Source organism: Typopeltis vanoorti, chromosome 5 (assembly GCF_054136105.1).
Source record: "Typopeltis vanoorti isolate ZY-2024b chromosome 5, IOZ_Tvanoo_1.0, whole genome shotgun sequence".
NCBI lineage: Eukaryota > Metazoa > Arthropoda > Arachnida > Uropygi > Thelyphonidae > Typopeltis > Typopeltis vanoorti.
The window spans coordinates 168,482,502-168,501,758 of NC_143553.1; the positions used below are offsets into that span (position 1 = coordinate 168,482,502).

At 36.7% G+C, this 19,257-nt stretch overlaps 1 protein-coding gene across 1 annotated transcript in view; it reads left to right on the forward strand.

The window, feature by feature from the left end:
- Positions 1 to 12,254: 12,254 nt before the first annotated feature.
- Positions 12,255 to 19,257, forward strand: part of LOC150107045 (neuroligin-2-like) — a 165,325-nt gene continuing 158,322 nt past the window's right edge. The window contains exons 1-2 of the mRNA XM_090392913.1: positions 12,255 to 12,729; positions 16,172 to 16,321. Coding sequence (XP_090249039.1) covers positions 12,346 to 12,729; positions 16,172 to 16,321 — 534 coding nt within the window. The 5' untranslated portion in view covers positions 12,255 to 12,345. The remainder of the gene's footprint in view (positions 12,730 to 16,171; positions 16,322 to 19,257) is intronic.

Sequence of the window (19,257 nt, forward strand, 5' to 3'; positions counted from 1 at the left end):
TACGTTGTAAATATTATGTGTGAATAGATTAGTGGGAGGCATTGCCATAACGAAAATTGCCATAACGTAGCTCAGCAGTATAGATGAAGCAAAGACCTGGGTTCGATTCCCGTCCATGATATGAGAAACTTTTACCTGGTCTCTCTCTTTCGATTAAAGGTGAGTTTCGAATAGCCGGTCTCATACGGATGTGGAGGTTTTTTCAACCCAAAACTCTGGTTTTTCTTCCGCAAAACAGACAAACCGGCCGTGTGAACACACACACACACACACACCTACAGACATAAATACATTTCCCCCCACGTGAGGCTCAGCGACAAGTCGGTTGGTATCGCGTAAAGTCGAATCATATAAGACAGCGGACCCTGCACTAAGTCGCATATAACACGAGGAAAAGGAACGTCAGACACGCTGCTAATTGAATGAGATCTTTCGCGTTATAATAATAATAATTCCTCTGAATTAAACTGATGATGTATGTTTTTAGAGCAATGGATGGATGGGGCAGTTTAAATATTCATCAATTTTCTGGTGAACTTTTATAATTTAAAATGAGGAAATGCACTTTTATTTTTTTATCGTTTATTTTATTTTTATTATCAGTGGAGAATTGAACTGCTGGTGGTAAAAGTAGTTTCCTGAATGATTATTAGTATTTTATTTGAATGTTTATTTGCCGCTTGGTTCATCCGAAGGCAGGTCGAAAATTATGCACCGAACACATTCACACGAATAATATAAACAAACTGTGAAAGTGCGATTTCCGTGTTCTCCGTGGCATCACATCTACGCTGTATGGCTTCCCCCATTGCGATATGTCAGGCGATAGAATGGAGGAGAAGCTCACAAAGTGATGATTGATGGTTTTAGTGGCGGAGGAATAGCAAAGGTCATCGTGCGCCATATCAAATGTTACAGCAGTACGCAAGGTAAGGTAAGGCAATCACAAACATCCATGTCCGCAGCGGATTGAACCCGCGACTTGTTGGTTAGACAGCTGGTACGCTAACCATTCCGTCAGCCAGACCGACGACCATTGGACACACTTACAAATGAAGTATCGCTTTACAAACTGTTCGCTATTATTTAATTAATTTGTAACTTGGAATATGAGAAGAAGACAAAACAAATACGAAATGTCACTTCTTGGAAGAATTATCGAATTAACATGAGCTGGGGAAATTCACTGACTACAAATTTTCTCTTGAAAGTAATGCAAGACAGAAGTCCTTTTATTCTTCTTCTTCTTTTTTTTTTGAAATCTTACCATCGGCAGAATCATAAACTTATTAAGAAAATTTCCAACTCAGGAAAACAGACATTTCTTGATGCAGTATGCCAAAGTTTTCAATAGCTGCTCGTGTAAACTTTAATTGCCTGTTCAATTATGTATAACATTTCCACATACAATAGAATGCCGATAATCAGAACTACCACTCCCCATTCTAATCTCCAAAAATTACTGCAAATACTTTTAGTGTACTGGTTGTTATGCAAAAATATTATTCGTGTCATTTAATGCATCTCCTAACCCTTTACCAAATCAATTATTTTTTATAATACTTCAATTATTACTACTATAATATAATAGCTGTGTAGCTCAGATGAAGTGACGCTTACATCCACTTCACTTGGCCGCCCTAATATAGATTTAAGTTCTAGTCTAGTCGCTGACTGGCGGAACTTTTTCTAAACCTTTCTTTGACCGGTTCCTGAGTTAGTCGATCTCTGGCACTGGCAAGCGGGTTTTACTCGGTAAAGAAAAATGTACAGATAAGGTACAGAACAATGTACAAGTTCACTCTTCACTGTAGCCAATCAGAGATACCTGGCCATTTCTATCATTAATTAATTATATTAAATATATTAATCGGCGGCCCCTGGAAGAGTTGGACAAAAAAGTGCTGCCAATTAATATATTTAATATAATTAATTAATGATAGAAATCGGCCAGGTATCTCTGATTGGCTACCGTGAAGCGTGAACTCGCACGTTGTTCTGTACCTTGTCGGTACCTTGTTCTTTACCAAGTAAGCAGAGAGTGGGGCAGAAGCCCATTGAAGCAATGAACTGGATTTGCCTTGTAAACACAAATCAAGATTCTGGAGGTAGTGTTATGGTATGGAGAAACATCTGTTAGTAAGGAACAGGTCCCCTTGATGTTGCAGGAAGGTCGGGTGTCCTGCAACAAATATCTGAACATTGTTGCCAACCAAGTCCATCCTGCAATGTTGACTTTTTATCCAGTAAGTGACTGTTGTTTCATGGACGACAGTCCATCGTGCAACAATTGTTCAGCTGTAGTTCAGCGAGCACGACAGCAACTTACATTCCTGGCCGCCACAAATTCCGAATTTGAACCCCTTTGAAAATGTACAAGAGTGGTTTGAAAAGTGCTCGGTGAGCACTTTTCAAAATTATAGAATTTTAGAATTTCAAAATTATTTTTATTTTTCTACATAATCTCCCTTAAGACTAATTCATTTATTCCAGCGATGCTCTAGCGCTATTATTCTGTCCCTGTAGTGGTTCTCAGTAAGTTCTGCAAAATATCCCTCTACAGCTGCAATCACTTCTTGATTCGAAGAAAACAGCTGACCAGCAAGGAAGATTTTTAGTTTTGGGAAGAGATAGAAGTCAGAGGGAGACAAATCTGGGGAATAGGGTGGATGTCCCAACAATTCATAGTCCAGATCCCTTAATTTTTCCATTGCCAAAACACCTTTGTGGGCAGATACATTGTCCTGATGAAAGATGACTTTTTACTTCTGCAAACTGTGTCTTTTGTTACAAATTTTTTCATCTAGTTTGGTTAAAAGATGGGAATAATATTCCCCAGTTATTGTTTTACCCTTTTCAAGATAATTAACAAACAAAATGCCTTTAGCATCCCAAGACACCGATGCCATGCTGACGGAACCGACTTTGTCTTCTTTGGCGTTGACAACCGGCTTCTGTCCATTTGTTTTGACTGCTGTTTGGATTCCGATGTGTAATGGTAAATCCAAGTCTCATTCATAGTAATAAATCGACGCCCAAAATCAGTTTTAATCTTCTTAAAACGACCCAAGCACTGTTCAGAGATTTCAACAGATCAAAAGTGTGCTTTTGATCTGTTGTGAGCAAGCGTGGCAACCATCTTACAGAAAGTTTTTTCATTTGCAATTATTTATGCAAAATATATCCCATACGACTCTACCCTTCTCATCATTGAGCTTCTTTTGAAATGCCTATAGTCTCAGTAATTTCACGCACTTGGACTCGCCGGTCATCCAGTATCATATCGTGCACTTAATCAATGATTTCTGGTGTTGTTACACTTTTTGACATCCTTCACGTGGATTATCTTCGAGGCTGGTACGGCTACGTTTAAACTTGGCAGTCCATTTCTTAATTGTCAAAAACGAAGTAGAAGAGTGCGGATAAACTTTTATGAACTTCGAATGAATTTCTTTTGGCGTTTAACCTTCTTTTACAAAGAATTTTATATCCGCACCATAATCAATTTTATCCATTTCAAGGGATACAGACAACACTTTTGCTTCAGACAGCTGTATAAAAAAGACTACTTCAGAGAATCACTTGCATTTCACATGGATGCAATGACAGATGTATCAACTTAGAAAAAATATCTTGCCGGTAGTGTTGCCATCTACGGTAGAGGCCGAGAACGTTTCAGACAAACCTCGTATGAGACGTTAGAAAATAATGATGATTATGATGATAAAAATTAGAAAACACTCTTGGGACAACAAAATGATGTTGTCCCAAGAGTGACCTACAGAGTGGTGGTTCTTTTGCAAAAATGTGAAGTGTAGAAAATAACTAAATGCGTTTGTGAAATATCGAACCGTTTTTCACTTTACTTTTCGTGCCATGTGTAATTTATGTTGTCTGACTTTTTCACTTTAACACTCTAATTGAAACCAAAATGATTTCAAGTTTAGTTTCAATTCAACTCCAGAAAATTTCGTTGGAATCCTAATTTCCAAATTTCATTCAATTTAATTTAAAGAAATTCAGCGGAAACCGAAGGTGAACACACAAACTGCACAAAAAACTCCCAAACTATAATTTTTTTAATTTATCCACTAGAGTGAAGTTATTTATAAAATTTCGAAATGACTTGCCCATTTGTGCCTCTTCACATAATCCACTTGAAGAGAGAGAGAGAGAGAGAGAGAGTTTCACAAATTCTGTTTGGAATCCAGAGATAACTTGCCCACTAGAGGATGAATGACCTGCGAAATTAACTTAATATTAGATATGCACGTATTTTGTGAAACGAACAAAAAAATATTATTAGTCGTTTAACGAAATTTAAAAAAGAAATCAACCTACGATTTTGAAGTCTTCGCAATGAAGCCTTCCCTTGAGTTGAAACATTTCATTTTGATCCTTATCGTAGTAACATTCATACGAGCGTTTCAAGTGAAGGTAAACTTCCTATTCTCATCGAGGTAACTAAATTTATCCTCCCTGAAAATCTGTTTATTTTTTTTTACGTAACGCAGACAAATCTACCGGTAAATTAAAGATCAAGACATAATATACTCACTTAATAGTCTTAGTTGCTTCAGCCGTAATTTTAATGAAACCAAAGCCCTACTTAAGAGACTTTAACTTCGTGCAGTCAACGTATCGTCCATTCATTAGAATTTTGATTACACTTTCCAGTTTTGGACGATGTCCAAAATGGACTTGATCAGTGGCCAAGATAAAGCCTTCGTTCACGTGTAAAATAAACAACGGTGTTATTTTGGCCATTGAGAAGGCTTCCTTTTTAGATATTGTTCTTCTTTCCAAACCAGTTTCTCTTCTGGCAAAACAATGCACAAAACCAAAATGGCAAATGGAAAAAAAAAAATTATCCGCTCACTTTCTTAGTTCTAAATTGAAAGGGCATTTAAGTATAGAAGATAATAATATTTGTAAGCCTAAACTGAATTTAAAATATCGAACTAAACCTAACGATAATTTGATCAATTGAGTTTGGAGATTTGAGATAGCGCACTGATTTCAAAGCACAAAAGAAGAAAACGGAAACTTCATCGTATTAAATCTTCGTTTAAAATAATTAAAACTATTCAACTGAATAGTTCAATATTCAATTTGAAAACACAATTCAAAAGTAGTTTTGGCGCATTAAGCTTCAAAATACTTCAGTTAAGTTTACCAAATTTAATTTAATTTAATAAAAAAAGTTTTAGTTTAAATTTAAATTCAAATTTAAGAACGACACGGGATTTTTTCATGGGAACTTCAAGACTTTCTTCAATTAAATGAGATAGCGCAGCGTTTTAGTTCTTAAGAGTGAAAGTGTGACTCAGATTATTGGCACCTTTCCCTACTTTTAAAGGGCGGTGTCTGTTTGTGAATTATGTGGAACAAGTTCATTATCGTTATCTAATTTTGCTAATTTTATTTTCTTTAATAATATGAGGAAAAAAACATTTCTTGTTTGTATACATTAAAAAAAAATCCTAATACTAAAATAAAACAACTTTGACAGTGATGCCATCTGGTGAAAGCATATTGTAACGGCAAATATTTAATTAAAGAACGAACATTAAATAAAACAAAAAACAACAGAAAGAAAAGAAAAGAAAATTAAAAAAAGCAGTTTTGAAAAAAGCACTGGATATAATTTAGTTCATGACCGTCTATATGAAAGTGGCTTTAACTAATATAATACTTCTTACGATATATATTATACATTAAGTAGCCACTTTATCTGGAACACCTTCCCATTTAGGCAAATAAGCTGTGCCTAAAGACATTGATCACCTTGGCTGCAGTTTCCTATATAAATCGGGCAGACAAGCATCTGATGGTTCTGGTTTTTTTTTTTGCGTTTGATGCGCCAGAATGGGTTAAGGCTTAACTTAACTGACTTTGAGCACTGTATGATTTGTTGGTGCCAGACGTGCTGGCCAATATCTCAGAAACGTTTATTCCTTTGGACTTTACACACGCAACAGCGTTTAGGGCGTACAGGAGTGGTGTAACTAGTGAACTTTAAGTCAATGCCAATCCTGTGGACAGAAACAGCTCATCGGTGCACGAGGTCAAGAAGAAAATGACAAAGATTGTGAAACGTGACAGGAGGGCCACAGCTCAGTACAGCAGTGATGATCAGAACGTCATCTGGAAGAACCCAGTTCGTCGCGCGCTGTCACGTATAGGATACACGAGCAAATGGCCATCCAAAGACCCAATGCTGTCACCTAATAACATTCAATGTTATTAGGTGACAATAATCATTAATGTAAGGCTATTATTATTAATAACCACAATAATAATTTAAAATGATATAATGCACATTTACACATTTATACTTCAATGATTAATATTTAATAATATTAATCATTGAAGTTTTTTAATAAATTTATTTCCAAGTTTCATTGTGATTTAGTAATTAATTTCTGTATTAATTAATTTATTTATTTCCAAGTGTGATTGTACACAGTTTATCCGTTTGTACACTTCTTGGAAAGAAGTCAACAGATACCATAGTGTGAGGAACGAACAGCCATGGCGCACACCTTCATAAGATGCAGGACCTACTTTCTCTGCGATGACTGCGATAATCCTACGGGACATACTTTCCACAAGCGTGGAAAGTATGCCCCGCTGTGAAAGTATGCATGGCGATCAATGGGAATTTTGGACCGAATTTCCTGTAAGCATGTAATGCGATCATGAATTGGGTGGGGAGGACGATCCTTGACCTCACGTAACGCTCCAGTTCATCGCATAGATGTTCATTAGAATTAAGATTAGGGTTCTGTGGAGACCAGTTCAAGTGTGGTGAGGTGAATATCCACAAACCACGCAGTTACAGCTGCTGCTGTAATGCGTGATTATGACCCAGTGTTGTCCTGCTGAAAGAGACAATAGTAAGTTCCTTAGATACAGCACAAAGTAGGAAACATTGCATTGCCCAGAATGCTCAGATGCCGCTCAGAAAAACTTCGCACCGCTATCTCCGAATTTCATAGTTCTGGTTACGCACTCTGGTAAGAGATATTCACCAGGCATCCGTCACATCCACACCTGTCCAAGCTTCCACGTCTCATTGTATATGCTTTTGCAACAATGAAGATGATGATGATGAATGTTAGTTCGGAGAATGTGGGGGCTTACATATTCCTGCCCTACCACGGAAGTCTGTGAGCCTCGCTTCCAAATGCATTTGTGCAGATTTGTGTTCCAGTCGATGCCCACAACTTTGTATTTAACGTGTGGGCCGACAAATCGTTTTTTTTTTACGTGTTATCCTTCATAACATCCTACGGTCAAGTTCAGTGAGTGTGGTGGGTTGTCCACTGCAGGTAGCACTTGCAGTTGACTCCCTGAGGTTCCATCTCAGCATGATATCACTGATTGTTGACTTGGAATGGCCCAATTTGTCAACAATTTGCCGACCAGATAGGCCTGCAATATGGCATCCTATCACAACGCTTCTTTCAAAATCCGTCAGTTTCTTTCTCTCAGTCATTTCACCCAGCACTAAGGGCATTACTTGCAGTTGGCGCCTTGCTTAATCTCAGTTTGGTATCATTCAGTGTTGACCTAAGATGGTCCAATTTATCAACAATTTGCCGACCAAATAGTCCTGCAACGTGGCTTCCTATCACAACTCCGTCAGTTCCTTTTTCGCAACCACTTCACTCGGATAGTTGCACTCACTTGGGAGCATCATATTCCTCCAATTTATACCGGCTACATACTCGTGACGCGTTACATGGCACGACGCTCTTGTGCATGCGGTGTTTGTCAACTTCTTTCCGAGCAGTGTGTTTTTATTAATGTTGAGCCCATACACAAGAGGTTGGTTAATCAAATTATAGGACGTTATTACCATGTATTGGTAGCAGGTTGGGAAAGGAAACACTTGCTTGCGTTTGATTTAAAAGCCTGAATATTGTATTCCTTGGAAAACACATCAGGGGAAGCCTGTTCCACAATACAGCAGTAGCAGTGAAGAAGGACAAGGAAAAGAAACTCGTTCAAAATGGGAGAAATTCTCTTTTGTAAAAAATTATGTAGAACTTGATTTTTCTAGCACTAAAATTAACGAGGTTATTTGAACCCCATTGGAGGATGACTTGGAGGACAGAATTGGGGGAAACTGGTTGTTTATGTTCTGGTAATTTGTGTAGAGTAAGGTTTATCAAATGAAAGGGAGGAGTGCAATGTGTTTTTCATTTGCTAAATTGTGTATTGGGTTGGAAGTCAGCTGAAGTAGGTCATTGAAGTATGTACAATTAAAATATTACATTTCCAGTGCAAAGTAAATTCATTATATGCATACATTTTTTGTAATAATGTTTTAATATCTTTGTAATTTAATGTATTAATGTTTTAATATCTTTGTAATTTAATGTATTAATGTTTTAATATCTTTGTAATTTAATGTATTAATGTTTTAATATCTTTGTAATTTAATGTATTAATGTTTTAATGTTTTTGTAATTTTCATATATTACTCAGTAATATTATTACATAAACTGAATACGAACTCGGCAATAGAGACAAATAGGATACCAGTGCAAACGTTTTCAGCAGAATTGGCTGCTTTTGTCATGCTCGTATAACTTGAGTCTCAAGTCAGAAAAGATGCCACAAGAATGGAAAGAATGGATGATATTTCCGTTGTACGATGTTGCAATAACCGATGTTCCTAACTATCGACCTATTCTAACAGAGCATTGAGTGAGTGGAACAATTTGCATGTTAAAGTTGTGAGTCTCTCAGGATTGTCACTGCAATTTTCAATGTCAAATTGTCCAATTACTCCTGCTCAATAATTGGAATCAGTATCACCTTGGCATTCGAATCACCAAAAATAACTGTTATATCTCATTATCTTAAAATTGCCTAGTATTGCTTGTTGTTCATTAAAAGAGGATGCTTTCTCTTTTAATGATGTTTAGGAGCCTTGAGTGCACCTATATAAAAGAAGAGCATTACTAATTCAACTTTCATTCATCATTATTCAGATTTTTACTGTTTTTAGTCCTCAGGCCTTTTACATTAATTCTTGTTCTCATACTTCAAGATTTCACTTTTAGATTTTTAGGCTTCTAATCTATATTGCTTGGAAAGAAGTCAATGGTTTCCGTTGACTTCTTTCCAAAGAACATGCAGTCAAGGCACCCACCTGAACAAGATGTAGGACCTCCTTTCGTTTCGATGACCACAGCAATTCTATCCAGCATACTCTCCACAAGCACATGATAGTGACCAATAGGAATTTTTGATGATTCTTCCTGGAGGCATGCAACGAGGTCTTGGACTGTTGTGTGATGAACGTCCCTTGACCTCACCTGACTCTGCAGTTTATCCCACAGATGTTTAAAAGGGCTGAGATCAGGGCTCTGGAAGCCAGTCAAGTGTGGTTATGTTCATCTCCATCAACTACACAGTTACACAAGCAGTCTTATAACACAATGCATTGTCTTGCTGAAAGAGACAGTGGTCAGTTCTGCAGAAACGCTATAAGTAGGAGGCATTGTATTGTCCAGAATGTTCAAATACCTCTCGGAGTTCAATGATTGTGGTACCACAAACAGAAGTCCGAGGCCAAACCAGGAAAAATAGGACCATACCATTAAACCTCTACCTCAGATTTTTAGTTGGTGTTACACACTGGTAAGAAACATTCCCTGTGTATCCATCACATACACACCCATTCATCTTCTCAGTGGTGGGTGTAGCGTAATTCTTGGCTCCATAATACAGCTCTCCAAGTTTCCACGTTTACTGTACGCATTTTTTTGCACTGAAGACGATGCTGCATGTTAGTATGGGTAATATGGGCATGGCTATTGCTATCCTACCATGTAGTGCACTTCGGTTATGAAAGTTTTTGGGTAAATTCATGTTGCAGTCGATGCCCGGAACTTCATATTCAACGTGTCGTCGACCAATAGCGGTTTTTGCATATTATCCTTTGCAGCACCCTACAGTCACGTTTGGTGAGTGTGGTGGGTTTTCCACTACAGGTAGCATTTTCAGTTAATTCCATGTGCATCCATCTCAGCATGACGTCAATGATTGTTGACTTGAATTGGTCCAATTTATCAACAATTTGCCAATCTGAACAGACTGGCCTTCAATATGGCATCCTATCATAACACCTCTTTCAAACTCCCTTAGTTTCTTTCTCTTGGTCATTTCACTCAAACACAGTGGCACTGATTTAGGAGCATCATATTCCTCCAATTTATATAACTATAAATACGTGACTCGTTCCATGGCACTATGCACCATCCTCATGGGGGTGTCCACGACTTCTTTCAAAGCAGTACGATTTAAATCCCACCTATCTTCACTTTTAATCTTCTTGGGTTTTAGTTTTCTGTTTATTATTAACATGATATCATTTAGAAACTATTTATTTTTTTGTTTTTATTCAATTTATTAATTATATTTCTACACTTTTACTTTTTTTCCCTGCATATGAAGAACTGTGTATTCCTGTAAAGGCGTGTATATTCTTGTGAGGTCCATAATTCTTATAAGGCCTGTATAGCTGTCAGCACCAATAGCGTTAGGTCACCATAAGAAGGCTGCTCTCACTTCAGATCTAGTTCTTCGCCGGGTTTCCGAGTTATAAGATCTCAGGCACAGTCAGGAGGGATTTTTCTCTCAGAAACTCGGGTTCATCATTCCGTAAACTCAAAAAAGTTCGACCGTATTTCAGAAACTATTTCAGACACTATTTCAGAAACTAAATATACTTATTATTATTATTATTTTTTGACTAGATGTGTGAAGCAAAAATGCTTTTCATATTCCCTGTTATCTGTAAAGAAAATGCCTTAGAGTTAGGGAGACACATGTCTCCATCTCTTCCTCGGTAGCTATTTACAATTAGTGATGGTCTTGGGCCAGCTATATCGAGCCTTAACATTTTTATTAAGTCCTGGTCTTACATCATGTTGATGCTCGTTGTCTTCATGTCCTGAGTATATGAATCGAGTTCTACCCTCTTGAATGTCATCTTTTTCAATCCATCTTACTTCAATAATCTTCGACTTGTATACCTGAGAAACTCTTCAGTGAGGAGATCAAGCAAATAGTCTCGGTTCAGTGTTTTTATTTATATGTTTTTTAAGTTAAGGGATTTTACATCTCATATTGAAGATTACTACCCAGACCGGTTTCACCCGGTCTGGGTAGTAACCTTCTCTCGTAATGTAGAACAGTAATACAGCTCCTAGGAGCTAAGTTCACATTATGGGTAAATACCAAGAACAGTGATCGGAGCTTGCTCCACCCTTACTATGAGGCCTCAGTTTGCACTACCAAATGGGTCAGGTGTTGCACTATCCAGGTATTTGCTTACGCTTGGACTCGCCGAACTTTATATAGTTTCTATATTCGGCATGAAACTCTTTGAGTTTCTTATTCGGCTAAGAAACAATATGGGATGTAATATCCCTTAACTTAAATAAGTTCAAGTCACCAAATTGAAGCCTTTGGCTCTTCATATAATTAGTAATTTATATGTTCTTCTGAAAAAAAAAAGTTTTACTACGTCTATGGAAGAATGATTTTTGTTTGTTTCAGTGCCCAGAAAAATCATTCCCTCTTAATCGCAGTATGGGACAATAACCTATATTCCAATTCTCCTCAGCTTAAGCCACATAAACCAGTTGTCAGTGATTCATCAGTTGAAGTCTGACAATGCTTTCAGACGCAGTGGAGTCCAGGTATGCTATGGCCAATGCTCCAAATGAATTACAAGCTGATATGTATCAGTCCAGCTGACTCAGATGGACTGATATACAGAATATTAAATATCCTGTGTATCAGTATACTCGACCTGCATCTGGTGAACTCAGGTGGAATATAAAAAGAGGGGCACAGCGGAGGCTTTTTTTCCCTTTTTTTTTCCTTTTTTTTTTTTTTTTTTTTTTTTTTCACAGAGGCTTATCAGTGCAACAATGCGATTTCCACTAATAATTCTATACAAATCCCAAATCCGGCCATCCTTAGAATAAATAGTGTTCACATGTTTGGAACAGTGCACCTGAAACTTTCTTTAAAAATCCTTAAGCTGTCTAGAAGAGCAAAAGGAAAAGAACAAAACTTTTGAGGAATGAAGGTGATTAGATTTTTTTTTTTTTTTTTTTTTTTTAATGCTACGAAATTTAATGCTTACAAAATGTTTATATTATCTACCATACTCCTCCTAACGGGCAGGAAGTACCTAATCAGTATGTAAACAAGAGATTCGCGTGTGTTTCAAGTGGTGTGGTTGAAATATGTGGTTTCTTAGATTAAGTTGATTAATCTATGAAATAATGTAGGCTTCTATTTGATTTTAGTAATATGGCCAGGGCATATATTTTACAAGTTTTAGTTATATTTTTTGTATCCAAAACACATGCTTCCGATTATGAGCATGGCCTCTACCGAAATGCTGAAGGCTATAATAGAAATCAGATGTTTTCGAACCAGTTTGATTCACAAAGACCGTTTTTTAACAGCACTGATGTTTTTCACGACAAACGATGTGAAATCAAACTCCCACTCGAGTACGTGAGGGTGCCCACCAAATATGGCATTATAAAGGGTTTTAGAGTGCATCTTTGCGATGGTCCGGGGATGCCAAGAAATCTCAGGCCTCCTAACTCGAACCTTTACAAGCAGGTCAACGTTTTCTTGGGGATTCCGTATGCAAAGCCTCCAGTACAAGAAAATATGAAGTTTAAAGTAAGGGTCTATTAATTATTTGTTCTTTTTATGTGAAGATGTGCTTTATTTATTTACTTTTTTATGACATTCCAACTAACTAAAGGTTGTAAACCTAGATCATGTTCAATACTGTGGACGGACTAAGGATTGGATAATATCAGATAATTATTTAATTCAGAAACCTTGCTAGACCAAACATGAAACACTTTTAAGTCTTATTAGTTGAGTGGGAATTGTATCACAAACAATGTAACCTCTGCTCATCACAGACATCCATGTCGCAGTAGGATCTAGACCTGTGTCTCATTGTTTTGAAAGCCTTTCTTGTCCAAACATATATTTATATATTTTTATTTATTCAGATTATCATTATGTATACACACCAAACTTGCAAAACTTGTATGCTCACAGTGCTTAATCAACCAGGAGAAGAAATAATGTGATAGAAAAACAACTTCAGCAATGTAGTTCCCATTTATCAGAGCTTAAAAAAAGGACAGCTCACGCTATAAAAACTTTGCATACTGATTGTTATATTTGAATTATATCTGTCACTTGATTCTTGAGATAGTTTATGTATTAGAAACTATTGTGATACTTCCTAAGGTTTTCAGAATTATTTAACCTTGTATTACAAAGCATTTTGGAAACATATGCACACAAATCATGTATGAGGATGATGATCCTATAAGGAATGGAATCATTTCACAATGGTTGAATAGGGATGATATCTTGATAGGAATAAAAATGGAAGGGTATAATGTTTTTCATAAGGATAGAAAGAATAAGAAGGATGGGGGTAGCACTGCTGATGATGATAGCAGGTGAATTATATTGGCACAAAGCAGAGGTGCAAGAGAGAAATAGTGGCAGTGGTTTTGAGTTAGTATGATGTGAGATGGAGATATTTAGTCAGATGCTGCTATAAGCTAGGAAATGTGGAGGATGGTGATGAAGAAATGTGTAACCAACTTGGGCTAGCAAACAAAGGAAGGATAATCATTTCAGGTAATTGTAATTATGGAATATACAACAGAATGAAAAAATAGCATTTGGGTATAAGGAAAATGAATTTGAGCTCTTCGAGAGAGAGAGAGCAAGAGACAACTATCTTAGGAAGTATGTAAGAGGAAGGTATGCGAGTGTGAGGATCGAGAGTCTTAGATCTAATAATTTCATTTGAAGTCGGTGTCACATTTCCCCGACTTGGTGAGAGTAACCATGAGATGATCGCCAGCAATATGAAGACTTCTGTGAGGAAAGGATATTTTTTTTTCTTTTATGTTGAGCCCATACACGAAAGGTTGGTTGATCAACCTATAGTACATTAGTACCATGGATGGGAATTACAAGGCTGGTAATTAGGAGAACCTTAGAAAACAACTTGGAGCTATAGCATGGAATGAGCAGTTAAGCTGGAGGGAGATAAATGCTGTGTGGAAATTTACCAAGAAATATTTAACAAAATGTATTCTCGAAGGTCAAGAGACTGTCTTCCAAATGCCTCTTATTCATTTGGAAATGAACAAGAGCATTTGAAAGAAGAGGATACTATTGAGACAACACAAGGTGAATAATGGTAACAATCAGTTGCACAAGGAGTATAAGAGCAAGCAAGAAGGTTGTTGAAAGCTGGCCATTCAACAGAAGTATGGACAGCAACAAATGCAGTATGAAGAAATTTACAATTCACTGGAGGGATTGCCTCCAGTCATTCAAGCTCATGTTTTGTCTTGTGAAGGAGCCTGTGTAAGAATGCAATTTCTTTCTTTGCTAGCATCTCATCATCCACATTATTACTTTCAACCACTTACTTCAAACTCTCATTCATATTTTGTGCAATATTGTTCACTGTTTCCACTATATTTTCCACAACACTTTGACAATCCTGCCCTATATCTATAATATTAGTGATTTCATTCTTTCACTCCCGACATGACTTGCATTTCTTATACCACTTACAAAACATTTCCTACAAATATTCTCTCCATTCTTGCTCTCATACACAAAGCATTCACTCTCAGCAACAAATTCATTTAACACACTACATCGCACTAAATCCCACATGTTGATATCAGTTAAAACATCAATGTTCTGGTTGCCGTTTTTCTCGTATGTATCAGCGCATGACAAAGAACATTTTTGAAAGAGTATCACGTAATAATAGTTGACTAAACAACATCACTTAATAACATAGTGAAAAATAAACAAAATATCACTAATTATATATAACAATATTGCTAATCTCTACTAAAAATAATGACTTATCTGAACAACATGTGTATGGCAGCTGCTAATAAGGATGATGCTCAAAAAATATTATAACTTATTATTATTATTATTGTATATATATATATATATATATATATACATACATACTAGGGGGCTATGCCCCCCCCTGGTACCTATGGCGCTCAACCCCCCCATGTTCCGGACTGGTAGGCTGGTTCTTGAATTTTGAAGACTCGAAAGGGGAATCCTCCCCCCTGATGCCTACGGTGCCCAACCCCCCCAAATTCCGGACTGGTAGGCCGGTTCTCCTTGAATTCTAATGACTCAAATTTTTAAGACTCGAAAGGGGATTCCTCTCCCCTGATGCCTATGGCTCCCCCCCCCCCCCACGAGTTTCGGACTGGTAGGCCAGTTCTCCTTGAATTCTGATTACTCGAATTTTGAAGACTCGAAAGGGGTTACTCCCCCCCCACCTCCTGAGTTCCAGACTGATAGGCCAGTTCTCTGAGCTGGTAAGCTGGTTATTTTTGGATCAGATGCTCAGAGCTTGCTCCACCTTTGCCATGAGTTGTCCCTTCTTGCACTACTTCCGAGTCGCCTTGTTGTTGCACTACTTGCTAAGACTTGAAAACAGCCATTTTTGTTCAATATTAGCTTTGTCTTATATATCTATAAAAATAGTGCAATATTTGATATTTTTCTATTAAAGAAAACGTATTATATAAAAATAGTGTAATGTTTAATATATTTTTATGTAAAGAAAAAATATATTATTTTCCTCAAATTTTTTATATAAAAATAATTACACTAATCACACCAAATTATTATTATTAATTACTATTAAATATATGTTATATTAAGAAGCCAAACAAAAAACGTGACACAAAAACGTTACATAAAAAGGCTTATCATTTTATATCTATAGCGTAGATATAAAAAATATAACAAAATATTATTATAACTTTTCTAAATTGCCTTGCCTGAGAGCGGTGTGCCAGTGTTACTGAAATTTTAAAAGGGATACATGAGCACTGAAAGTGTGGGAAACACTGCTCTACAACACACACATAGAAATACATAAAAGAGAGTTACAGGAATATTGCCTGTTATCTAGTACATCATGGGAATTCACATTAAGGCAGTCATTAATTAATGTAATACAAAGAGATTTAAATCCATTTTAGTGTTTAATCATAATATTTCTGATTTTGGTTATTATTTTTTCTAGCCTCCAGAAGAGCCAGACATTTGGACAGATGAAAGAAATGCTGATTCATACAAACCTGCATGTTTACAGAATATCAAGTATACTGGTCTTGAAAAGGGTATCAGAGAAATGAGTGAAGACTGCTTGTACTTAAATATATTTTCTCCTTATGTAAGTTTATTGGTCATGATATCCATAATTGTAGAATCATAAGTATCAGAGTAAAAATTAATTTATTATACTGATATTTCATCTTATATATTGTAAGATATCATCGGTGAGAGCAGACAATAACAACAATAAGGAATTTGAATAAATGTGTAAAGTTTTTTCACTTGGTTATACCATAAATTAAAAATGCAACAAATTATATTCTTGGTTCATCCTTTATCCTAGTGTAAGCAAACAAAGTTTGCTCATGAAGTATCTTCACAAGAAATTACATTATTGGTTTAATCCTTTATCCTAGTGTAAGGGTAAAGGAAATAACATGGGAAGTGATCAAGGATTGTTTGAGCATGGCAGTATTAGAGTGCATATCCAGGGTTAGGAGGATAAACCAAGTAGGGATTAAGTGGATTACTAACAATATAAAGCAAGAGCTGTAAAAAAAGAGCATTGTGGAAGGAATGTAAACAACATGCTGATCAGCATGGCCATGAGCAGTATAAAGCACAAGCAAGAAGGGTGACTAATATTGTAAGACAGGCTAAATCAGATTTTGAGAGAAAATTATCTAAGCAGGCCAAAGTAAATCCAAAAGAGTTTTTTCGCTATGTAGCAAGTAAGAGAAAGAATGATTATGAAAAGATAAATTTACTTAGTGCTGATAGTAAGAGAGTTACAGAATCAGAAGAAATAGTTCAATTACTAAGTGATCACTTTGCAAGGATATATCATCCAGGTGGTAGTGACTTTTGCAGTTACTGAGGTGATAGAGACTGATGTGAGCATTTAGGTAGATGAACTGGAGGTACTCAGTATATTGAAAAATATCAATGCAAATAGAGCAGTGGCCTGGACGGTATGTCAATTTGTTTGCTATGATAACATGCAAGTGAACTTGCAGTACCTCTGACAAAGTTGTTTAATCTAAGTCTCATCTCTAGCGAAGTTCCGAGGGAGTGGAAAGAGGGTAAGATAGTTCCATTACATAAAGGCGACTGCAAGACAGAAGTAACAAATTACAGACCAATTAGTATCTCTGGAGTGATGGTTAAAGTATTGGAAAAGTTGGTTAAAAGTAAAATTCAGGAATGGATGGATAGGAATATGATACTTTGTATGGGGCAGCATGGCTTTGTAAAATGCAAGTCCTGCCTCAGCAGTTTATTCACATTTTATAATAAAGTGAGAGCAGAATTGGATAAAAGAAATAGCTACACCATGATACTGCCAATTGGAAAAACATTTGGCAGAATATTGCATGGAAAACTATTACATAAGTTGGAGCAAACAGGAATGTATATGAGTCTGGTGGCATGGATGGGGGGGGGGGCTGATAGACATGATGTCAGAGGGAAGTGACTAGTGGAGTACCCCATGGCTCTTTACTAGGACCACTGATCTTTAATTTGTACATTATTGATATTGCAGAAGATTTTAAGGGGAGGATATTCAGTTGTGTGCTGATGATGCAAAACTATGAAGGGCAATAGTTGATAAAGATGATGTTGATATCTTACAGGATGATTTAAATAAATTTGCAGTTTAGGCAAAGGAGAGTTGTTGTCAATTCACTGTTGTAAAATGTAAGGTAATTTTGGGATGAAAACATTACACACTTTGTATCATATTGATGGTACTAGTTTACAGGAAAGTGATGAGGCTAGGAATCTGGGGGTGTTGGTGGATAGAGATTTGAAATCCAGAGGACATATTGCAAGAGTTGGCAAAATAGATCAGAGGATTTCTTAGATGCTGAAAAACACATTGACGTGTTTTTCATAGGGAAGTTTGTAGCCCTCTTTATAAGGCTATGATTCCGCCACATGTTGACCGTGCACAAATTTGGTAACTTGCATTTCTTGGGGATCGGGAGTGGTTTAGAGGATTCAGAGATGAGCAAGTGGCAGATCTGTGGAATGTTCCCCGTGAGAATAGATTGACAGCGTGTGGATTGTAGAGATTAGCTGACAGGTGAAGGAGAGGAGATATGATAGAAACTTATAAGTTACTAAAGAGATTCTATAAGATTGACACAAAAGAAATTTTTCAATACATGAGCAGTAGGGGTAAACAAGTGGTAACACTTGGAAGTTGTCTAAGAAAGTGATTAGTGTATGGATTAGGTTCTTTATTTGGAAAGTGCTAAATGAATGGAATGGATTGCCAGAGGTGGTTGTGAGTGCCCTAACAGTGAATTGGTTTAATGAGATGTATGATAGGTATTGTGTTAATGGATAGAGTGTCAACACCCCATGATGAGTCTTTTGACTCTATGAAGTTCCCATATAAATAATAATAATAATACTAAAACAAAGTTTGCTTACCCTAGGGCAAAGGATTAATCCAAGAATATAACTTTTGGCATATTTAATTTATAGTATAACCTAGCGAAAAAACTTTCAGCATATATATATATCTCTGATCCAGAGTAATTTAATAATATGGTGATACACCTTTTCACTACTTGTGTATGGGAAATACATGACTTCTGCATTACTTTAACATTTTTTGGTCTTGCTGTCACTGATGATATTTAATGATGTTTGTATGTTTGTCTTTGGGTTTGCTTACTTCCTGGGGAGTCAAGAGTTTCTGCTTTTCTGCTAAGTGGGAGGTTTTTGCTTGTCACTGAATGGAGCCACTGCTGAGTTTCTTGTCCTGGAGTGATTCAGGTTAGCTGCGATGAGTTTAGTAGCGATCCTTTAGGGTCACTCGTTTAAATTTACAGTAATCTTGGAGAAGTATCCCTGCACTTTAACATACCTGAATAAAGGTCAAAACCCGTCTGGTTAGCAGCCCCTTCCATAATGCATATCATTACACATACCTGAAAGGATGTGTGCTTTGCATTATGGAACCATTTGCCTCTGTATACAAGTAGCCCAGTCATGAAGATACTTCACATGCAACTTTGTTTGCTAGCACCTGGATGAAGGATT